This window comes from Amphiprion ocellaris, chromosome 18, assembly GCF_022539595.1.
Source record: "Amphiprion ocellaris isolate individual 3 ecotype Okinawa chromosome 18, ASM2253959v1, whole genome shotgun sequence".
Classification (NCBI taxonomy): domain Eukaryota; kingdom Metazoa; phylum Chordata; class Actinopteri; family Pomacentridae; genus Amphiprion; species Amphiprion ocellaris.
Window position 1 is genome coordinate 22,370,416 of NC_072783.1, and position 23,963 is coordinate 22,394,378.

The 23,963-nt window shown below is 40.7% G+C and overlaps 1 protein-coding gene across 7 annotated transcripts in view; it reads left to right on the forward strand.

Annotated features, from left to right (window-relative positions):
* grid2ipb (glutamate receptor, ionotropic, delta 2 (Grid2) interacting protein, b) overlaps positions 1-23,963 on the forward strand; it is a 47,507-nt gene that overhangs the window by 7,746 nt on the left and 15,798 nt on the right. For 4 of the 7 annotated variants that reach the window (XM_055004472.1, XM_035943151.2, XM_023298836.3 and 1 more), the window contains 8 exons: positions 7-336; positions 1,170-1,324; positions 12,772-13,050; positions 16,421-16,506; positions 18,682-18,751; positions 21,565-21,717; positions 21,884-22,039; positions 22,926-23,077. In XM_055004472.1, the coding sequence (XP_054860447.1) occupies positions 7-336; positions 1,170-1,324; positions 12,772-13,050; positions 16,421-16,506; positions 18,682-18,751; positions 21,565-21,717; positions 21,884-22,039; positions 22,926-23,077 (1,381 nt within the window). Of the gene's footprint in view, positions 1-6; positions 337-1,169; positions 1,325-3,669; positions 3,857-12,296; positions 13,051-16,420; positions 16,507-18,681; positions 18,752-21,564; positions 21,718-21,883; positions 22,040-22,925; positions 23,078-23,963 lie in introns of those variants that run through there. The other 3 variants (XM_055004474.1, XM_023298837.3, XM_055004473.1) reach the window with 3 other exon arrangements.

Sequence of the window (23,963 nt, forward strand, 5' to 3'; positions counted from 1 at the left end):
GCACAGATGGACATCATACCAGGTCCGGACGGTCGTTTTGGGTTTACCATCGTGGGAGACTGCCCTCTGCTGGTGGAGGACTGCTCTCCTTGTTCGCCAGCTGGACGCGCAGGTTTGAGGGCAGGAGATTACGTCATGGAGGTGAACGGCATCCCCGTAAGGCAGCACGAGATGGCTGCAGCGCTGATAAAGGCCTCTCAGGGGAGGACGCTCCGTCTGGGGGTGCTATGCCTCGGCCCGAGGCAGAAACGTAGCGTCAGCATAGAGGACAGTCAGTTGGGAGGAGAGGGGGCAAGACTGGACCGCAAGCACAAGGCTCTGGAGTTCAACAGAAAGGTAGGTTTAAATACACAGTCACAAATGAGGATCCTGGATAGTTCCCATTGCTGGTCCAGCTGAGTTAGAGAAGTTAAAGTTCCTGAAAATGATTTTTTTCCATCCGCTACTTCCTCTGAGTTCTACATTTTCTGTCAGTTACAACAGTTTTGGTTATTTCACATGGCATATTTCTGCAATTGTGTTTTTCTGTTCCCTTCCTAATGTTTTAAAGTGAGCAGGGCTTATTTGGAAAAAAAAAAGATCACGTTGAGTGTTTCTTTGCACCAAGCAGGATTTGGCTCAGCTTTAATTTAAAATAAAAAGTTGTGAGATTGCAACATTATGCTTTCAGAGAGATGCTACTGTCAGTCAACGGAGATCACGCAATACCCACACAGTACATATATCCTGAAATTTGGCCTAAATAGAGGATGGACAAGGATGTCTTTTACTTCAAGTTTTGCTACTGCTTATAAAATCAAAAACATTTAATCTCACTGACAAATAAGTATAGTTGAACACTAAGATTTCAGGTTTTCTAAATTTAAAAAAAATGGAATAAAAAGACAAACATTCTCATTAAAGGACCAAATTCTTCAGCATCCAACTAATATATGTGTTCTATTTCATACAATGTGCAGATGGAACTATTTAATCAGTTTATATTGCAAGCAGTGTTAAACAAGGCTAAGACTAAGAACAGTACAAGACAATATAATGAAGTGATGTTGTAGGAGCAGTCCGGATCTATGTAGAAAAACTACAAGGTCACATCTATTCTGATTGTTATTTTTACCGACGTGTCCTCAAATGCCTTCCAGCCTCTCACACCATTGTTGAATCTCCATCAGGTCGACCAGATTTTAGGCGATGAGCCCGAAGTGAAAGAGAGACTCTTCACTGTGCTGAAGCAGTACGCAGCAGAGAAAAGAGTAGAGTGGTTGGCTTCTGTCCTGCCAGAGATACTCACCACTGATGAGCATCGACAGCTCATCTCCAGCATCAGGTAGGAGTCAGAGGTTTTTGCTCACATTACCCTGGACTGCCAAATGACGGTAGAGAAGAAAATTGGGACTAAGAAGTACAGAAATGATTTGAAGGAGAGCTTCATCACTGATTCTTCCATTCACTGGTTAAAGCTAAGACACACATCATGCAAATGAAGAGTCTGACTAGCAGACGCCGTAGACTGTACATGACAGTTGGATGTAGCCACTATGGCGTCACTCATTGGTTTGTTCTAGAATACTGTTCTGAAGCCTCATGTTTGAAATTTGGCATCAACATCTTTTTTTTTCGTTGTTTTTTTAAGAGAATGTGAGGAGTTAGGGGTGAGAGTGCCATTATGATCTGTGGACACTATACGTGTTGATATGTTACAAACTTGTCTGCCATAAGGTAGCTGCACCCCAAAGCATACCCTGGTTTATCGTGAATTTTCCACCAAATGCTATCGGAATTTGCAAAATGAACTTCACACTGTATCGAAGAAGACTTGAAACTAGTAATTGCGACTGTAAGGTCATTAGGAAAATGTTTATTGAGCTGATAAATCAAGTGAGAAGTAGGGTCATTTTCTCAAAGATTTCTTTACGATCTGACTTCCTCTGCAACCAGAGGAGTCCGCTGTATCTTGTTTTTTTCATGGCAGTCTAGGCTATGCAGATATTATGTCATTTGATCAAGATTTCTTTAAATTAGCCTTCATAGCAAGAGAAAAAAAAATCATGAAATAGTTTTTTTCCATGTTTCTCACCATAAAGTGCTGGCAGTAGAGATATTTTGTCATATTTGCTTGGGGGAGATGGTCAGGAATCTGGTGAGGTCAGAACCATGATGGTGGAATACTGTATGACTCAGAAATTGGCAAAAAATATATGCTTAGAGCCAAATGGAAATGAATACCATTATTGCTTGCAAAAGTGGCATACAAGGTAAATATGTCTATGATATGATATGATGTTAATATATCATTGTACAGATATTCACATTTCTATTATTACCATATCTGGCCTTCACTTTTCAGACCTGGAGGCTACATCCATCATTAATATACAGTCCATAATGGACCTTCATCATGTCTTATTCCCCTCAGTGTCTCCTCATGTTTCCTGTCATTCTGTGTCCTGTCAGAGCGTCCTCGAACTGTCCACTGAAGCCAAAACACCATCAAAGAAATAACAACCATGGCAGTCAGTATTGCAGTTTGAGCTACTGCATAGCTTACTATTACACCATATCTTTGTATTCCATCAAACACGTTCCACTTATCATTTTTCAGTGAAAACTAAAATAATCTGCGGGGAATGAATTCATAATGTCCACGTAAACAGGATTTTCCTGTTGCTCATTTTGTTGCAGGGTGGATTAGCGAGCCCACCGGCAGTCATTATAAATCTACACTGTTGGTTTAGGTGGGCCCCATCTGCCACCCGGGGGTAAATCCACGGCCACCCTCCAAGTCGCTTAAAGAGTCATCTGTGTCAGTGAAACTGAGAGACCAAACTGTTATGGATGGGCTCGAGCTTAGAGTTTTTAGCAGCAAACGAGGATTGGCAACGTGAGCTGCATTCACAGCATGGAGGTGCCTCTGATGAGGAGCCACAGGCAGATTTAGTTTGAGTCCTCGCTTCATGGAAATGTCATTCAGTAGTGGTGGCAATGCTGCTCCGTCTCTGCAGTTTGTTCAGAAAATAAATAAATAAAGCAAAACCTGGAGCTTTATCCAACAGGTTTGTTTTTTTTTAAAAGAGTGTTTTTCTATGAGAAGGAACAACGCCAGAGACGTGAGCGACTGTCCAGGTAGCCAGAGCTTTGTGGTTGTTGTGCCAAAATGACCATCATTTGTGCCTTTTCTCTCAATCCCCTGACGGTTTCTCCACAGATTGCACTTCTTCCACAAGTGCAGCCAATCAAACCTTTTATTCTCTTACTACACTGGCTCCCAATTTACTACTACTGCAACCCTTTTAACTCTTGGAGGTATTAATACTCTGTAAGAAGGGTTTCCATCAGTGTGGAGATACGTCTGTGGCGTACCTACCTGCAGTGACGTGATACAACATGATTTTTCTGCCTTAAATTGGTCATGAATAATTCAGAGGTTGTCCACTGAGAACTCTTCATCGCTATTTGTATAATGAAGGACCCTCCTATCTGCACGAGCACCAATAACAACAGTAATATCAAGTCTCTGTGGTCTTCCATCCTCCACCCAACTCTCATACGTCTCTCTCTCTCTCTCTCTCTCTCTCTGAAGGGGTTTTTGTGTTCTCCTCTGATGGATTTCTTCTCATTATTCTGCTCAGAGCTCCCTGTTCTCTCTGTGTAGTGACCGTTTTCCCTTGACACTTGGTAAAGACAGCCTCCTTCATGCTCCAAGGTCCCACCATATCTTTCATCTACGTCAGAGGAGCAGCACTGTAGCAGTAGATGCGTCCGCTGTTCTGCTCACTACCACTGTAGATGGTGCAACTTGTGCATATGCTTGGTTGATTCATGAGCTATGGGTGACAGCTAAAACGATGAATTGTCTGGGGTGAGTATATGTGAGCAATCTTTGTGGCGGATTTTGTTTGTTTTTATCCAAAAGTTGTTTGAAATGTGGTTGTGGATTTTCTAGGCTTCTGTGCATCTTGCACCTGTGCTGTTTCTACAGGGTGCAGGTGTGATATTGTATAGGAAGTGGGTGGTGAGTGAATGTTTGTGAGTGGAATTTTGTTTTTACTCTCAGCGTTCTCCATTCCCAAGTTGCTTTTTAAAATTCTTCAAGGCATTTTAGAGCTTTAATGCCAGAGTTAGGAATTTCTTTTGGACTCTGTGGACGTGTTTATGCAGTTTGATGTTGTGGGACCACATTTAAATGGATAAAAACTGCTTTTTATTCACAGTACAACCTGCTATTGTGCCTTTCTCTAAGTAGCTGAAGTCATTAGTGTGAGTGATTCTCTGCTTTTAGGATGGAATCTCTTTCCACGTGTTTGCGGGTGTGGCTGCGTCATGTTGTCTCTCAGATTACATAATTATTCCTTTTAAACTTTATCTTCCTCTCTCTGCCTGCTTTTGAAATACCAGGGACTTCTCTGTAATGCATCGACTAAGTCATGCATAACTCTAGCCAGTAAAACCAGCTATTTTCTTCCTACAACGATAACTGTGCCTTTTAGAAAAGAATAACTGGAACGCAACCTTGATTGCGGTCGGTCCTATTAAGCCACAGTACTTCAATCACTGGCTCCTCTTCATCTATACTACATGCTGTGAAAAAACTTTCCTTTATTATCGTGTTATTTGATGACAGTGTTTAGTCTTGACTGCAGGGGTCAGTGAGTGGAGCTTGCTTGCAGTGATTCCTGAGCTACACAATGAGAGACACAAGAGCCCTGCACATTGTTTTCACTGAAGTGGGTGATAGACGCTGAATACTGAACACAGTAAATTCATCCTCCAACTTATTATGCAGTTAACATTTTTGTTTGTTTTTTTCTAAAAACAGTCAGTGACAAAATAAAGGAAAAACCTGAATGTCTGCTGCCTACAGTGATGGGATCTGGCGGTTCTCTTATGCTGTGGCATATTAGAGAAAAGAGTTACTGCAAATCAACACAAAGTTGCTCCGAGTGATCACCTTTATCCTGTGGTGAAACATTTCTAGTGGCCTCGTCCAGGATGACAACATAGGCCGTGGCCTTCACAATCACTGTGGAAAATGTACAATTTTAATCAACATGTGAAACAGATAATCAAAGCACTAAATTAGGTTTCTTTTGGAAGAATGATGCTCATCCCTCCAGTTCAAAAACTTGGAGAATCAATGCCGAAGAACACTGAAGCTGCTCAGGTGCCACATGGTGACCCAACGCCATAATGAGACACTTGAATTGTTTTTCCATTAACCTGTCACCCTCAATTTACAGCATATGATGTGGATGTTATTACTTTTTGTATTGACAGATTTTTTGATACATTGAAAAGGACACGAAATGCATTGTTTCAAATTGTTCTGCAGAATGCATTATGAAAACATCCAGGAAGTTATGTTGAGTAGAACGTTTTTTTTTTTTAAATATGCACAATTAAAAAATATGTATACATATTCACAGATCAAGCTACTTCATATAACCCTTCTTTGATATCATTTCTCTCGAGGCTGTCAGTGTTTCTTCCAAGAGCTCCAGGTGTGCTGCTGCCTGCCCTCATAGATGTTCTGTTAAAAGAGCTCATATTAAGCTTGATAGATTTTTCCTTTTCTATGTGATAGTTGTTTTGTACATAGAAAAGTTCTACAGACTTAAAAGGCCAAAGTTCACCCCACTATACGCTATGAGATTTCACCTTTTTACTTCACCTGATGCTTTTTCAGCTCATCTTTCCTCCTATTCACTGTTTTTATTAGCATTTCTTTTACGACCATGGAGGTACTTGGACCGCTCGTTTTCTTAACCTCATTAATGCAGCTGATACATCCCTGCACAGTGGATCAGACTTTTTTACCAGCACAGTTTTTAATCATCTACTTTTGATGAGTCCCTGGACACAGACCAGACTCCCTGTGATGCTCAAAACCGATTTGTAATGAGATAAATTTTAATTCCTCTGGTTTTATCCTTTAATGTGTGACCCACCGCTGTGCCTCATTTTTGACAGTGTTCAAAAGAACCAGGACAAACACGATCACACGAGAAAGATTCTCTCAGATACCCGCCATTATTACTTTTCCGATTTTGTGGGGACATCGCACCAAACTCCCACAGTAGAACCACATCTGGACATTTGAAATGAATCTAGGTCTGCTCTTTGTAGTTTTCTGCTTGTCATTCCTCCCTTTTGAGAAATCCATCCCTTCCTCCCAGCTTGCTTCCTCCTCCACAACCCTCCTTCAGATAATTATAGATCTCTGTTCTTTATAAATGAGGTCAAATCGGAACACTCATTTAGTTTCCAAGAGTCGATGTGGAAAACTTTTTTTGTGATGAGGTGGCTGTTTAAACAGATGGATGTGCATTCAGTGCTGGATAAACATGTGCATTGTTGCAAGGATGATTCAGGTGGCAGCAGCTACACACACACACACACACTGGCACAGTCCTTATACAGACAGGTACTATATCTGTGTGAGAGACGGGGCATAATCGTGCTATGATAATTCTAAATTGCAAAGTGCACATAACAAACAGTGAGGGACTGTGTGGGCTGCTACACCTACGGCGGTAGAGAACATTTATTTATATCTCGGGAGTCTGCTTATTGTAGCCGGTAGTCTGTGCTCAGGCAACGCTGTCTCAGCCTGCAGATACATGTGCACCTCCATCAAAGTCTGCAGAGACAGCGACAACAAGCTATGAATACGTGGCCTATATATTTAACTTGAATAGATTTGTTCCAAAAATGAGATGCCTAGCGTTTCTTTAAGGTGACAGCTCCTCTAAAACAAGTCGTAGCGGGAAAAAAATGCTTTTAGGATAGCAGGTAGCTTAAAGTGTGTGTGTGTGTACATTTTTATGTCATTATAGCACTTTTTTAATGACTAACTCTGCTGCTAAACTTGGATTACTGGGTCAGGATTTGGTACTTTGGAGCTGCAGTTGTGCATTTTTCCTGCATAAAGAGCAGCTATAGGTTCGGAATTATTTAGTGTTTTGTAAAGCTCCTGAAATGAGATTTCTGCTGTGAAAATATTGGGGAAAAACATCAACGCTAGAGTGTGGGACTGTTACTTTTAATTATTAGATTAACACTTGTGGTGCACCTCTCTCCATGGCAACAAGGCCACGTAGCTCCGTTGTGAAGCGTCTGTTTGTGGTTTTTGTTTACTTGCGATGATGTTGTCACGGCCCCTGGTGTTTGCATGCTGTCTTGCTTGCATGGTGGATTTTTGTAGCCGTTGTGTGGGGAGATGGTCTGTGTAAACTCAGCTATAGCTGGACTGAGAGCTTGTTCCAGAACCCCAGCTGCCAGTCTGCTGTTTAGCCTCAAGACCCGCGCTCCAGCCCTTGTTCTCCCCGCCTCCCAACCCATCTGATTGGACCACCACCCAATTCCCTACACCTCCATCCAGTCCAACCGCAGCAATCACCACACCTGGGGAGTATAAATCTTCAACCAACCTCACAGTCGGGGTGGCTGGGATTCAACATGAACGGTTGGCTGTGGTGCCTCTCGTTGTCTTTGTGTAATTGTAGATTCTGTTAGCAGCTGTAGTTTAGAAGTTAATCGTTACCTGTCGTTGGTATGTGTTTTTAGGCACTCGGTGGTTTGTTTTGTTAGTTACGGGTTTTGCTATTGTGTTTAAGTTTGGGCTAAGGAATTTAGTTGTTTTGTTTTTGTGTAGCTAGTTTTCGTAACTTTGTTAGGCTTCATTTGGGTTTACTTGTTTCTTCAATTTAGCAGCAACCTCTAGCTCTTTCCTTAGTTGTATGTCACCTTTTTTGGTTCATTTTGTCACTAAGCAATAGTTGCTTGACATAACCCATAACATCTGTTTTGTCGTCACTCCCAGCAGATGTTCATAGCTGAGAGAAGATCAGTGTATATATTTCTTTGACCAGCATGATTTGCATGTAAGATGCAGGTTCTTTTGTATATTGTTTAGTAATTTATATTGAGTGTAACTTGTTTGAGTGACTGGATACTGGAGTCTGTCTGTCCTATCTAATCTATCTGAATGTTTGTTACATTCAAGTCCTCACCAAACAAGTTCATACTATGATAATTAAGCCTGTTGACAACAGGTAAATCTATTTGTTTCGCACTGTGCCAGAGTTTAAAATCGTCCTTTAGTGTTGACATTTGTATGCTGGTGCTCTGGTAGGATTGCATTTCACATTAACAGGAATGATTAGTTTGCCAGAGCTGAGGAGGGGTGTAATGGAGATGGAGTAGAGAACAGCAGCTAGGAGTATGGCAGAAAAAAAAAAAACTTTTTTTGCTGCTCTGATGAACTCTGCCTTTAGAAGGATTAGCCTAAATAAAGAAGGCAATAGTCCTAAACATGCATCAACAGTGTTTGTGTAATTACTCTCATTGCCAGAAGGGGGAGACCAAATTTCTTCACTGCAGGCTTAACACTTAAAAATTCACTCAACCCCCCCTTAAAATCTTGCTTTTGTAGACCTCAAAGGGTTTAACTTCCTGCTCTGTGTACCCTCAGGTCTGTCAGCGCACACTGGCATCGACGTTGGGTGTAGCTACAGGTGGGTGCAGCTCAGCAGACTGCTGACCACAGCCATCCACATCCAGTAGTGTTGCTGACAATAAAAGTACAAACTCCGTATCATATACTTCTCATAACGCAGCTTGTCAGCATTTTACATTAAACAGTCCCTGCCTGAACGCCCACGTATTTCAAATTCCACACAGCAAATTTATGAAACAGACTGTCTGTAAAAACCGAACATAAATAAACCAGCTCCAGTTGAAATCAAAATAACCCTGATGATACCGCTGTGACACCATGAGGTTTATTTTATTTTTCTTCTGCTTTGGAGAGGTCCCTCCTGCTGACAGTGCGGTAATGTTTTCACAGAATGCAACAACTAAAATGATTGTAATGTAGAAAATGAGTCACGTTTTTTTGGTATTTTATTTGGATCACACTAAAATATACCTGCTGTGATCCAGGAAAAGTCATTACAACACAAATTTAAGCAGAAGATGAGATAATTGTGCAAAATCCTGCAGGTCCCTTTGCCTTGTGTTGTTGTGGTGCTGAATGGAGAGCTCCTGTGAAGAGGATAGCAGCTTTTATTTATTAATGCAGCCACTAGGGGGCCCAGTGTGAGGGATTCCTTTGTGCTTTATGCATTTCAGATATGAAGAGCACATAAGAGACTCATATTTTGGCAAAAAAGGCAACAGGATATTTTAATACAGAACATCCTACTCTATGTTTGAGATAAGACAATAAAATGTTCTGCTCAACACATATCGCAAATGTTTTACTGACCAAATTACTCATCAAAACAATTTATTTTGTGTTTATATGTAGAAAATGATGAATAGCAGCTGTTACATTGATTCTGTACACTTGCTACATATCAATACTGGCCTCAAAAATACAGAAAGCTCAGACTCTAATTGCAAATTTTGAACACTTTGAGCACTTTTTTTCATAAAAGAGCTCTTCATGCAGGGGAGTAGTGTTGTTAGCAGAATCTGTGACCTTTTAGGTTCCACATGTAAATGAGGCCTCATTATTTACCGCACTGCAAGAACAGAACAGTTCTGAGGGTGCACCATATTTGCCTGAATGCCTTTTATTGAAGTGCTTAAACATAAAGAATGTACAGTGGCTGGGCCTTATACCCGCTGTAAAGTTGCTTTCTCTTTCTCTCTCTCTACAATAAGTGTGTCCTAATTGCTTTATTTAGCTGTCAAATATACTGCTGCAGCCTTAATTAGCTTCTTGCAGATATGTGGCCGTTGCCTCTCCTTCATCTCTGTTAGCGTGTTTGTTGCTAATTACTCGACTGGTGCTGCTTTTCACAGACCCTACCGCCTGTCTGCGTACGGCTGATTCATCTGATCCGCAGATCAGCAGAGAATCAGCTCGTCAGAACACAACAGACTGGTGTAGGTGGGAATCAGAATGGTCGTTTGTGCAAATCGGAGCTCTCGGTTAGGTCTTAATAATGCCGACGTGATTTAACAACAAACACGGAAGCAAATAATTAACTTCTGGCTCACTTCAAGTATCAAGCTGGGGTTTCTCTTTTTGTAGAACAGAATTCTCCACCTCTCTGTCTAGTTTGGTTTGAAAAAGAACGTGGTGTTAATATAATGTGTGTGGCATACTGTGTGCTTACAATTCTGGTGAGGCGATTGTGTCCACTTCACACTTCTTTAGTGGCCTGCTTTGTTCTGCTTAGTTGGAAATTTGGAGAAATATGCTTAGAAGAGTTAGACGAGAAGATTGCCAGCAGTTTGTTAGTTTTCTTAGGATGTACAGACTGGAAATACTGGGTAAAAAGTTTCCAAATTTACCAGAATCTGCTGCCTGAAACTTCAGACCTGTGGACAGTGAATCTTTGCGTTAAGCTCAACCACTGGTGGCAGCTCCATATTTACCATATAGACATGAGAATGGTAACAGTTACTCAAGAATTATATAATATCTTTTGTCTCCATGACATTCTTGTCTCTTCAGGCTGCTGAATTTGTTGTTATTTCACTTATTTCAGACTTAATGTTAGAATTGTTCAACAAACAAAGACTGTCCAGGAATACAGTCACATAACAGTTCTTACATACCATAATAAGTGTTGAAAATGTCATTTAGTGTGAGCCACACCTCAGATCAAATCAAGGTAACTGCTAAGTAGATCCAGTTTGAATGTTCTCAAAAGTACAGCCCTAGAAATTGTGTGTGTTTGGGTGTGTGGGCGGCTGCTTTGTCTCCTGGCAGCCGTTTAGATCACTTGAATGAAGTGATTTGTTTTGTTCTCCTAGTTGGTGCTGTTGTTTGGTAAGCAGCCAACACTCCGTACAAAACAGTACATACAGTTCACACTTATCCCCCTCTTTGACATTTTGTTTGCCATCAAATGTGATATTGTGGAGGATCTGAATCTTTAGTACTGACTAAAATGTGTCTCTAACACTATCTTAATGTGTTTTATTCATTAAAGCTGAGGTAGGCATCAGATTTTCAATATCATTTACCAAACTTCCATTTCAGTCTTTCAGCATATTGTAATTCATGTGGTCTGACAGGAAACTAGACTCCTACGCCTCCTCTTGATTCCAGTTTCAGGCGCTAGAAATTCTAGTCCATGATGAGAGATTTTAGCCAATCACAAGCTTTTTACCCAGATCAGGTGTATATAGAGTAACAAAGTCGCAGTGAGTGAGACGTAGCAGTGTGATGACTTTAACAAAGGAATCTCAGTCAGTCTTGTGGGTTGTTTTTTGTTTGTTTGTTTGTTTGTTTATTTTACACCTTTTCCAGATTTCTGCTTTCTGCAGTTTTATTCAGATATATACATATTTTAATCACTTTTTTCAAACTTATTCTCTGTTATTGTGGTGAAGTTCTTTTGTGGCTGTTTGGGTTTAAGTAAGATTTCATATTAGAACATTTTAATTAGATTCCCTTCAAAATAGGGAAATTGGGAAAAGTACATTTTAATGATGCTGCCAAAACTGAGGTATCTAATATGTATATCTGTACTCAAACTGTATCAAAGTTTCATATTTAGATGTTTTTTTCCATGGAAATCATCCCCTCATGCCTAAAATTGGCTTAAATATAAGTCTGTACTGTTGCTTTTTTCTATGAAGTCCCCACCTCTGAAGATTTACTGAGACTCTGTAAAGCTATTCTACATTACACAAGAAGAAGTTGTAGTATTGGAGTAATTTAGCGACAAATGTGTGAACTAGAACCTGATTCTAAAGAATAAAAATGATTTTCCTGGCAAGTTGGCAGGATTGGTGCCTTATATATGAAAACCTGGAGATCTGAATCCATATTTTGAACAGTAATTGGTTCACAGTATAAATGCTCAGCTATGGCGTTTCGTGTGTCCCCTAGTATATAAAAAAACACCAGAGGGGGTCTTTTTAAAAAAAAACAGAAAAGAAACAACCCCAGTTTTTAGTGTAAAATCATAATGGATCTAGAAAATATCCACTGTGATTTTACACATAATGTAATTTAGTATTACACTCTACCTGCTGCATCAGTGCAATTTAGCTAAAACATATCCACCTACTGAGTGCTTTTTTGATTTGGTTAAAGTGTTTATAAAGCTGGAGGAGTTCCACGTCGAGTTTCTTTGTCAAAATGTGAAAATTGCTAAGGTCTGAGGTCAACAGGATGATGACAGCTTCCTGCTCTGTGATCACACTGAGGGAGTGACAGAGGTGAGCTGTGGACGGAAGTGTAGGAGAGAGAGAGGAAGAGCTGCTGTAGATGGAGAGAGAGAGAGATAGCAGAGGAGAAATCCCATGCTTGCTCACTCCCACACCTTTTTCTCTTGCTGTATTCCGGCTCTGGCACCTCACGCTGCAGCAGCAGTCAGACTCCAGCAAGCAGTGAGTGATGCCACGATATCCTCACTGAAAAAGATCTTTTTCTCTCCGGCTTCAAGTTCTCCTCTCTTAGGACAATATCTACTTTCAGGGGGACTCCCCCTCATTCATTCAAAGGCTTTTTTCTTTTCTTTGACTCTGAGGCGTGAAGGAGGAAGCCTGTTGAATTGAATCACAGCTGACTTGGATTGTGAAGATTTGTGTCAATAGTGTTTGAGCTCTTCATCACTTTTTAATCTTCACTCAGGCTCGCTGTTACTTCACTGGAAATCTTTTGATCATGAATGTTTCAGAATGGACTGAGGTGGATGTGATGTAGATCCATCCTCTGTCCTTCTCTTTTCTTTTTCTGAGGCAACTCTTGTGGACAAACAGCTAACATCACCCCAATTTGTTTTCCTCACATGCCACCATGTTCGCCAGAATCTTCATCCCCAAGAAGCACCGTCAGCGCTTCGATGAGTCCGTGTCCCAGAACGTTATCAACCGACTCTGCCGCAGCAAAAGCATCAGTGAGCCACAGGGCAGGATTCGGCGCAGTCGGAGCGAGGACCACTCTGACCGCCACCGCGGGTCCAAACGGGCCAGCTCAGTGCCAAGAGATGGAGAACCCGGAGGGAGGGGGGAGTCAGAGAGAGACAGGGGCTTAAGGAAGTCCATGTCCGGGATGCCTGCACATCCCCCTATTGGACCCAATCAGAGGTGAGAACACGAGTGAGAATTTGTTGTTTTTGATACTGATTTGGTGCTTTTTGAGTTTCTCTGGCTCTGTTTGAAGTGTTGCTGACTGTGGGAATTCAGGCTGCCAACACGTTAGTCCCAACACTTAAAGCACCAGCCAAGGAGTCGCTTTATGTTCTGATATTTTGCAGGCAAGCTGTTTTAAAAATGTATGTGAAACAAGGGACAGCCTGCCGCTTTATGATTCTTAAAGCTTCTGACTTATTCAGAGTCTCACGAAGCTCCGCTCAAACTCAAACCCCCAAAAACTGCATGTCAGAACATGTTTTTACATCCTACAACATAAAACAGACAGCGAGTGCTCAGGTGCATTTTTCATTTAGCTACATCTTCAGCGCCTAAAAACTCAAATTACCCTCCTTCTGTGTGTTTCACCCACCTATTCAACATGTTAATCCTGGGCTGTTGTAGAACCACTCACCATTCAACCTCTCCACCCACTAACACACTGATTACACGACTGTCCAATTAATAACACCTCGGTGGACTTAGTGCAGGATTACAAGGGTGGCGGTGAACTCCCACACTCAGCAGGCTAACTAAATCCCTAAGATCTATCATGAGATCTGTTACATGGGAGTGAAAATACGTGTGTCAAGTGTAATAATACTGGCGAGTCACACAACAATAGGGGTCAAGCGGACCGTGAGATTTCTTCATGTGGGGTAAAGTGGCACAGTCAGTGAGAAGTTGTGCTGCATGCTGGTGCCTTCCCCGAACTAAATAAACCCCAAGAGTGTTGTGTAATACTGTTGTGTCTCCACAGTAGCTAGAAGGATAGAGAGATAGGAAGAGAGAAGGAAAGAGGGAAGGGAGACGAAGCAGAGAGACGGATAACGATAGAAAAAGATGAACAGAAGTACAGGTACAGAGATGGAGGTAGACATACAGGAAAAATAGAGAGATGGTGTGAAAAAGTAGAATATGGTGGAGAAAAAGATAGATGTAGACTTAGAAATAGAAAGATGAGTAACAATGTTGAAAGGACAGACAATTGGGATAGAAAGGTGCCAAGATACAGATAGATAGAGGTGTAGATAGATAGAGATTGCAAAAGTGATATAGATATTTTTGAATGAAGTGTTTTTTTAGTGGATGTTCTGTTTACAAAATGAGTGATATAGACACAGAATCAATCACTATGGATTGGCAATCGTCTTTTTGGTCCAATATTGGAGCCTGTGTACAATCTGCCGGTTGTTTTTGTCTCGGTAGATTTCATTTAGAAGTGGCTGATTGATTTTTTTTTGGGGGGGGGGGTGTTGTGTTCGATGACTTCATGTGAAATCATACAAATTTATGAAGTGCAGTTGGAGTGATTGGAATGAGGAGAGGCCTTGAGCAGCCCGACAATCGCAGACACTTATTTTGTCAAGTGTGTTCAAGGCTGCTGCTGTGTGCAGCCCAACACCCTCCTCACACACCAACACACACATCTACACACAGCACCCAGCACGCCCATCTGCATTTAGCTTGTCTTATATAAGAGCCTCTAACCGCGGCTATCAAAGAATAGATTTGTCTGTTTTCTCTCCCCCTTTGTCTATTTTTTTGTCTTCCCCCTGTCTATATACCAAGGCAGCGTTGCCTTGAGTCATTTCCATGGCAACGCACTGTAGATAGACAGACAGACAGCACGACTCTCATGTTTGATGTACAGAGCGGCTCCTGCTTGTATTCCTCAGCTGGGGTAAATGTGAGCAGAGCACCGCTAACAGCAAAATGCCAAAACTATTTTCTATGTTAAATATGTCGCGGTTTGTTTTTAGTTAGGCCGGAAGCTGGTTGAGTATAACACAAGGAAGGATGTGAGGAGATCAACCTGTACTACTTGGGGTTGTTACATTAAAAAAAAAAGGAAAGACGACGTTATCAGCCTAAACGACAAAGTTAGATTGCAGCAAATAGAGCGTCAGTTGTTCAGACTCCCACCGACAGGAAGTGACAAATCAAAACAGAGATGAAGCACAAACAGGCTTGTAAACAGCAGCGAGTGAGTGAGTGCTCACTACAGAGACAGCTGGGCTCCTCGTTCATTCACAGAAAGGCTGTTATCAGTGTGGTTAAATGAAAGCACTGAAACTATTCACTGATTAATGGAGCGGCAACCATTTGATAACCGATTAACACTGTAATCAGACAAATGACAATCCTTTACTGCGTCCAGCTGCTGCTTTTTTGTTTCCTGTTCTTTTGGGTTTTGGACTCTTGGCTGGACAAAACAAGACATTTGGAGATATCAGGAACACTCTGTTTGGCATTTTTCGCTAAAATGCATTAACCAAATGGACAATGGAATAATCACAAGGATAACTGACATTATAAATGATCAAAGAACCCCTCTAGCTTTTTTGTTTTGTTTTTTACCACATTCACAAACCTGTATGGTGTTTTTATATGCTGGAAGACACATCAAAGGCAAAATAAGCAGTCAGCCTAATGGCTGAGCATTTCCACCAGTGACGGCTTTGTGTAGCGTAGTCTTCCAGTGTTTTAGCTGAGTTTTAGGTGAGCTGGTGTGCTCAAGCTGCAGCCATTGATCTGGAAACAACAGTGTAGAGTTCTATCTAAGCAATTTTAAAGCAGAAAGGGGTTATTTTAATGGAAAAATACATCTAAATATTTAACTTTAATACACAGAGATAAGTTTTCAGGAGTTTATTCAATAACTAGAGAGGTTTTAAGAGAGATGATAAAGGTTAATAAAGGTTCACTGAAGCAGCTTTTTACATTTTTACCACATTTTGATTATGAATTGATGTTTAAGAAGCACATATAAGAGTTTTGAAAATGTCATACAAAGAGTTCAGAAGTCAAGAAATACTTTTCACATAGGCAAGGCAAGTTTATTTATATAGCACAATTCATACACAGGGCAATTCATAGTGCTTTAAAATGGCAAAGAAATTAATTACAAAAATGATTAAAAGGTAGACATTACAAGCATGCGTTAAAATCATACAAATAAAACATAATTTAAGCAATAAAATCAACTTGAAATTTTATGATTAAAGCAAAGAAATTAAAAGAGAGATAAAATAACATCACTTTAAATGTTGCAGTGCAGTGTTGAGAGTAACAGTGCAGTGCTGGAATTAAGAGAGCCATCAATCAAAGGCAACAGTAAGTAAACACACTACACAAATCAGTTCAAGTTGTTCTAACTTGAATTTTGTGCCAGTTTAGCAGTTTGAAAGTCCTTTGAGGCGACAAACTTCTACACCAAATTTACTAATTGGTCATTATAGAAAGTCAAGAATTGTTTTCATGACTCTTATGGTAAATCTGCAGTTAAACTGTTCATATAACTTCCGGCCTGTTTCCTCCTCAGGATCGTTCGTGTGTACAGAGGGAAGAAGAACTTCGGCTTCACCTTGCGAGGCCACGCTCCCGTCTGCATCGACTCAGTTATCCCAGGTACTGCTTCTAAAATAAAACCCTGTACAGTACGGTCCTGGTAGACGCCTCCTCTCCGTGTGTGGCGGCGTGACCCTCTCTGTGTTGGCTGGCGCAGAGGGGGCAGGTGTATTTTCTGTGGGTGAGTCTGTTGTGGTGCCAGCCGCGGCAGGTCGAAGGTGATCGGAGGTGTTTTGTGTGTATGAGTTTCAGCGCTGCAGGAAGAGGATTTGCGTGACTCACCAATGAAATGTTAAGAGGAAATCACTCGGAACAGACTGTGCTGTACAGTAGCATGTACACAGAGAAGTCCATCAATGCTGCACAGACACATTCAGGGATTTGAAGACAGATTTCTACACACACACTGTAGTTGTTATTTACTCTTTGGTTGCGGGGTTTACCGGGTGTGAAGGTAAATAAGCTATACACTGAAATCGTAGTGAAAAAATAACAGTTATCAGGATTTATCATCTGTCGCCTAAAAAATATACACAAATTCCTCTTTGTTTTCACTATGGCTACCTTCTATTTTTTGTGGTTGTGTAATGGACACTCAGAGGAGCATTTAATGCTTCTACAAAACTAAAAAGACTGGAAACAGCTAGCTCTGTCCCATGGTAACCAGCTCCTCTAACGCTTACTAACTACCATGTTTCTTTTCCTTTGTTTCATCTGTACAAAAGCATAAGTGTAACAATGTCAGTTTGTGCTTTTGTAGGCGGTTATGTACCAGAAAACAATCCAGGCAGCCTATCTGTTCTCCTATTTTCAGTCTTCGTGTTACACTAAAACAACTATTTATCATACAGACAGGAGAGCAGTATTGACCTTCTCATCTAGCTTTTGGCAAGAAAGCAAATAACTGTATTTCCCAAAACATCAGAGTATTTCTTTAAGGTGTTAAATTTGTCCTCATTCAGATTGCAGACCATTTCTAGCACCTAGTTTAGATTAAATTGGCTTTTTTTCATGATTTACATCAAAACATGGGATAACTGTAAAGCTTTATTCGTTGATTCCCTCGAGTCATAGAAACAGATTTTTTTATTAGGGTTAGTAGGAAGGGATTATTTTATTAGACAAATACTTCTAAATATTTAACTTTCATACACAAAGAAGAGTTTGTAGGTGTTTCATCAATGATGAGAACGGTTTTAAAGGTTAGCACAAGTTCACAGAACAGAATTGTACTGTATTTTGACTGTAAATTGATGCACTTCAGAACACTGAATAACTGTAAAGCTTTATTTATTTTATCAGTTTTCACTGCTGAATTTTTTCTGTGTGAGTTGAATATGACAGAGTGCAGAGTGCAAACAGCCAAACTCGCTATTAAATATTTGGGAGGATAATTGCTACTTAGGACTTGTGGTGAATATGCTAATTACTTTTTTATTTCCTGAACTAAAAGGTTGTTTAATTAACTGTTACTGCTTCCTGAAGCAAAAGTATCAGACAAGAGAGGCTACTGTTGAGGGAACATGGCAGATTCCTCAGTGAGGAGGGAGGTGTGTGTGTGTGTGTGTGTGTGTGTGTGTGTGTGTGTGTGTGTGTGTGTGTGTGTGTGTGTGTGTGTGTGTGTGTGTGTGTGTGTGTGTGTGTGTGTGTGTGTGTGTGTGTGTGTGTGTGTGTGCGCGTGTGTGCGTGTTTGTATTTGATGATGACGGAACTGATTCCCGCCCACCTTCATCTCCCACCAACATGTGCTGAAGCGGCTAGAGCGGACTGACTCAGTGGGCCTTATGGAGGTTGATATGGAGATGGTGGGGGTGGATAGCATAGCTCTCATCGTGATCTGGACACAAGCTCCATGACAGAAACCTGCACACAATACATGAACACATGAACAGGTTATTGCATCCAAATTTTGAGTCAAAGAAGATGACATGACAGTCCAGCAGTGAGTTGACAGATGAGGAGGCGATGAGTACAGTGCAGTCAGCGCCGATTCCACTGGGGATTGTTCTGACAGCACTGTTTCCTTACGTAATAAGATTTACCATGGAGCTCATCTCGCGGCTTGATGGGCTTTGTTGGATGTCGTACACAGATTGACAGCATCACATTAGTCACCATCTCTCACCGTTCTGCCCGTCTGTTCTGTGTACCTTGTTAGCTAGAGAGGTTGAGCCAGGATCCTGTTTCAGTGTCTGATTGATGTTTGATTCTCTGCCATCTTTCTCTCCCTCTCAGATAGTCCTGCTGAGGAATGTGGACTGAAAACAGGAGATCGCATCCTTTTCCTCAATGGACTGGACATGAGGTTTGTCCTTAATGGAAAGTGCTGGTACAATTAGCAGTAGTAGTAGTTAGTGGTGTTTTGTCTTTTGTCTGCCATCCAAGTTCTTGAACTTATTCTGTATATTTAGACATCAAGGTTTGTTTTTCCCCAGGAGAAGCCTTCTGCTGCCATTTATTCTTGCTCAGTTTCAAAAAGCAGCTTTCACAGTGCCAGATAATCCATCACAAACACATAAAGCTTTTATTTGGTTTAGTCATAGTTCCTTCTTCACCATTATTTCATAGTTTCTGAGCTGAGTTTTTCAACATAGAAGCAGTTTGTGCACTGCGTCAGTTCCCCTCAGGGTAAAGTGGAAAACTCAGGCATGAATTAAGCTCTCAAAAATAACTTTACAAAATGTATTATCTTGTGTAACTCTTCTCTGTGGCAGTGGAAAGAAGCAGTGGAAGTACAGTTTTGACAAATCTAATACAGTTGTTAGAGGCTTTGCTGTGGATAGACCATAGACTGTATATAGAAGTTGGATGCAGCGACTGTGATGTCAGATTGTTATTGCTTTGTGGACTACTGATTTGAAGCATTGAGTTTAGAATTTGCTGTTTTGAGATTGGATGTAATGAGCAAATTATAGACCTGACTGAGAACTTTAGGACACTACACATTCCGATAGCAACTTATTAAATCACAAAGCAATAAAACATAACCTGCTTTATCGGCTATTTTACTCGAAACTGGGGCCTAATTTACTAAATGCCGTGTTCCAGGCATGTTAGAACCAGCAGCTGAGACCATTAATTTAGTAGGAACATGTTTTCTGAAGTAATAAATCAAATGAGAAGTAAAGTCATCTTTTTATAACCTTCTGTTCAACCTGGTTTCTTTTTGTCACCTCCTGTTGGCGGTTAAAAAGAATGAAGTTTTAATTTAATTCCACGTTGGTTTCACCTGGAGGCTACATCTTTTATATACAGTCAATTGATTAGGCACAGCAGTGCAATATGCTAACTGCTAATGTTAGCGTGCTAGCATGTTCAAATTGCATAGCTTCTCATGTTTAGATTGTCATAACAGTAGTTTAGTGTGTTAGCATCCTAACATTTGAGCAGACCACATCTGCTTATTTGCACAAAAACACAAAGTTCGTTCAAGATAGGAAACTAGATTTCTGCAATTCCTCTTGGTTCCATTTGCGGGCTTTAGAAAATCTAGCTAATGGCAGGAGATATTAGCCGATCACAGGGCTTTTTACCAAGAACAGGTCAGAGAGTATAAAGAGCAACACAACAGACAGCGAGAGCAGGATAAGATGGTGTACTTTTTACTTGGGAGAGCGATGTTTGTTTCCTGGGTGACTCAACAAATGAATGTTGACTTGTAGTTTGACTGTGTTTGAAGTGCATCTTCGTCTTGTGGGAAGAGCTTTGAACAGAGACAGGAGAGGGACGAGGTGCATTAGGAGGGCTGTATTTTTTACAGCATTTAGTTTTTGCCTTTTCCAGACCTCTGCCTACTGCAGCTTTAATTAGAGGAAAATTCAAACAGTGGTAATTATAAAGCCGGTAGGGAAAAGTTACTCGTTTGTGCACATATTTGGCTGTAAACAAACAAAAACATTTTGACCTGAGAGTGTTGAAGCACAAGAAAAATTAGGGAGTTCTTCCAAATTATCGTGAGGGGGCACGTGAATGAAAACAAAATGCAGTCACCTCGATTTGTGTGGCTGTGCACGTACAGCATACATGGGGCGATGCACGTGATCACAGCCTTTATGTAAACTGACCTTGTGGGAGTCTTCGTAGTTCTTTGTGGACTTTACAACTTCTTGACCTTCTGCCTTCTCAGAGAGTGAGTGTGGGAGTGCAGAAGAGAAATTCAATGTGGAGAAAAGTGAATTGTACATATATGAACTCAGCAAATACCACATTGCAAACAATACATCAGCCAATATTTCCAATGCTGTGTGAAGAAACAGTATTAGTCATCCTTCCACCCTGATAGCCATGTGAAGGAAGAATCGCATGGCTGTTCGCGTGGATATACTGATTTTGATTGGCGCTGTATAATTTTGCTGCTCTTGCTGATAACACGGTGCTGCAGCGGTGGGTGATCAGGAAAACAGTGGGAGTTGTTCACCAGAGAGAGAAAGAAAATAAAGTACAAGACCTGTGGGAGCGTCAACGTCGTGTTTACGAAGTGAACATATGGTGAACATCTGCAAAAATATGGGAATATTTAGTATGAACGGAAACTATCATTTTAGCAGTGCTCCGCTTGTGTGCAGTTACAAAACATTTTTGTCGTCTGCTATTTTCAGTTTAGAACTGAGCTGGATAGTTTGCTGAAACAGTGCAGTGAAGGAACATGATTTGAATTTGGATTAACCTTATCCAAAAACGTGATGTGAAAAACAAGATGTTCTCACTTTTTGTGCCGTATTACAGCAGTAAGTGCTGCTTGTTAGAGCAGTCACCATGTTGCTGGGCAGACTGAAACCATGGAATCAATTTCACAATCTGAATTAGATTTATTGTGTTCATATGTATTTATCTGACAAACGTACATAACTCGATCAGATGTAGATTGGCCATGACCAAGTGTGTGTTTGCATGTTTATGTTTATTTTTGTTCGTAGAATTTACATTTTTTTGAAGAAATTGGACAACTTAGTTTTGTAAAGATCAGAACCAAAACAAAGTTACGAGTTTGTGTCAGTTAGAAGTGGTGCAGTAGATTCAATCATTCCCATCAATCTATTTTACAGTTAAAAACCATCAGCTCTCCATCATTTGCTTGTGTCCCTCCAGGTTCACTGATTTGTTCTCCCTTTGCTGTAGGAACTGTTCCCATGAGAAGGTGGTGTCCATGCTGCAGGGCAGCGGGGCAATGCCCACTCTGGTGGTGGAGGAAGGTCCGTCTGACTTCTCTTCAGACCAGACTGACCCAGAAGAATCCCCTAGTCTGCCCCCCACTACATTACCACGCTCAAGGTCAGTACATGAAAAAAATCTGACATATTCTGTTGGGATAATCTCCTCAACCCTCTGTCACATGTTGTGGTATTTTTGAATAAAGATGCATAATAAGGAGAAGCATTGCTTTAACATGTATAAATGGGGAAAAATATGCTAATCTTCTATTTTACCTTCTCTCCAGGTCTCCAGCCCTCAGTTCCCTCCAGTGGGTGGCAGAGATTCTTCCACCGAGCATAAAAGTCCATGGGCGAACCTTCAGCCAGCAGCTAGAGCACCTGCTGACCATCCAGGAGAGATACACTGTCTGCAAAGCCTTAGAGACCTTCTTCCAGCACAGGTCAGGAGGCGGAGGGATAGAGAACAACACATATATGAGCAAAGTGAGAAGATGAAGGGATGCATGAAAGATGGAAGCCAGTGCACAATAAGAAAAACACACCTGAGGCATGGTTCGGGGAGAGAAGCAGCTGCTGGAGGGTGAAATTCTTTGTTCTGGGGATTTTGGAAAGTTACAATTTTGGCTGTCAGAATTTTTTGGAACAAAGCATTTTCACCCTGAGGTTTCCTGCAGGAAACACTGTGAATCCACAGCAACACTATCACTGTAATTCCCAGTAATTCTAATGTTTTTCAAACGTACTTGATTGTGCAGCTGTGAAATGAAGCACCAGTTACAAGCTTCAGTTCAGTTTTCAGCATCAGTCACATTGTCTTTGTGATGGGACTCTCTTAATCAGCTAACTTACTCTGACAAGTACTCACAGAAAATCATCTGTTGCCTGGGAAACTGGTTTGTACTCTTCATGCAGGTGACAGAGGTGGAGAAAATGATTGATGTGTGTTGAGAGGAGAGACAGAGACAGGTGCAGGAGATGTATTCCTCTCATTAGGCTCTGACAATGTTACCTCAAGGATGAGGAGATGCTGAGAGATAGATGCTCTTCAGATGATGTAAACATGTGATGCAGCAGGATTAAAACCAAAATACCAGCTGAATTCTGCTGTACAGGCATACAGTATCCATCCAACCCTAAAGGCATGCATCTTACTATAGCTGACATCCCTGTTATCCTCCCACCTTTTCACATTATGTTTTCATCCTGTATCTCACTCTCAGCTACACAAGCAAGGAGTGTAAATTTGAAGTAAATCCTTACATTGAGCGGGCATCCTTTACCCGACAGTAAACGGGGGTTGATTATATAAAGATGTTGTGTTTGCAGGAACGTGGACACCCTGATAGTGGATGTGTTTCCGGTGTTGGACACTCCGGCCAAGCAGCTCATCTGGCAGTTCATCTACCAGCTACTGACCTACGACGAACAGGAGCGCTGCCAGAGCAAACTGTCACGCTTCCTGGGTTTTAAGAGCAGCGGTAGGCATGAATGCACAAAATGGGGATAAGTTCTATTTGGGGACACATTTCAGAAGCATATTTGAGCATCTGATAATCAGTTGTTAAACTGATATGGATCATTATAGAATTGGAGGACATTTTACATCCTATCCATTAAATTTCAAATAGTCCATGTACAAAATACTAAAATATGCAGTTGTGTCAGTTTACTTGTCCTGAGACCAAATCTAAAAAAAAAAAAAAAACATAGGAGAAAAGAATGTTTGAAAATATTTTTAAAAATACCAAATTAGTCTGGAGTTCCCCCTAAAATGTCATTTTTCTCTTGTACCACCCCTCTGATGACCAAATTGAATCTCTAATAAAACTGTTAAAATTAAATTGAACTCTCCTTTTTTTGGTATTATTTTTTTCATTGATGTCTGTTGCAATTATGGGATTTATTTATTTTTTTTTATCAATATCATATTTTAAATAATAATTATTATGCATGAAACGTGTCCCACAACACCCCTGTTAGCATAACCTTTTTAGCTGGTAGAAGGAGTAAACTGTGAATCGCATGATATGCTGGAATTAACATCATCAAATAGTTTTCTTTACTGTTTTCCATCAGTTTGTCCTCTTGGTCAACAGTAACAGCTAGCTAAATATCTAGCTCCTACTCCTGAGAAAAAGCTAACATTAGCATGGATTAGCAACCCTGTTACTGTGATTAGAGTAGGGTTAGCAAACAGCAAATAAAACATGGAATAAAAATAGTACCATTGATGTGTAAACTGAGCCAATCAAGCCTTTAAAAGTTTATTACCTATAATTGATGAATTCTGGAATGACCCATATGAAAAAGCTATTTGATTGTGATGACAGCATCCTATTGTTGAATTCCTTTTTTGCAGGCCGT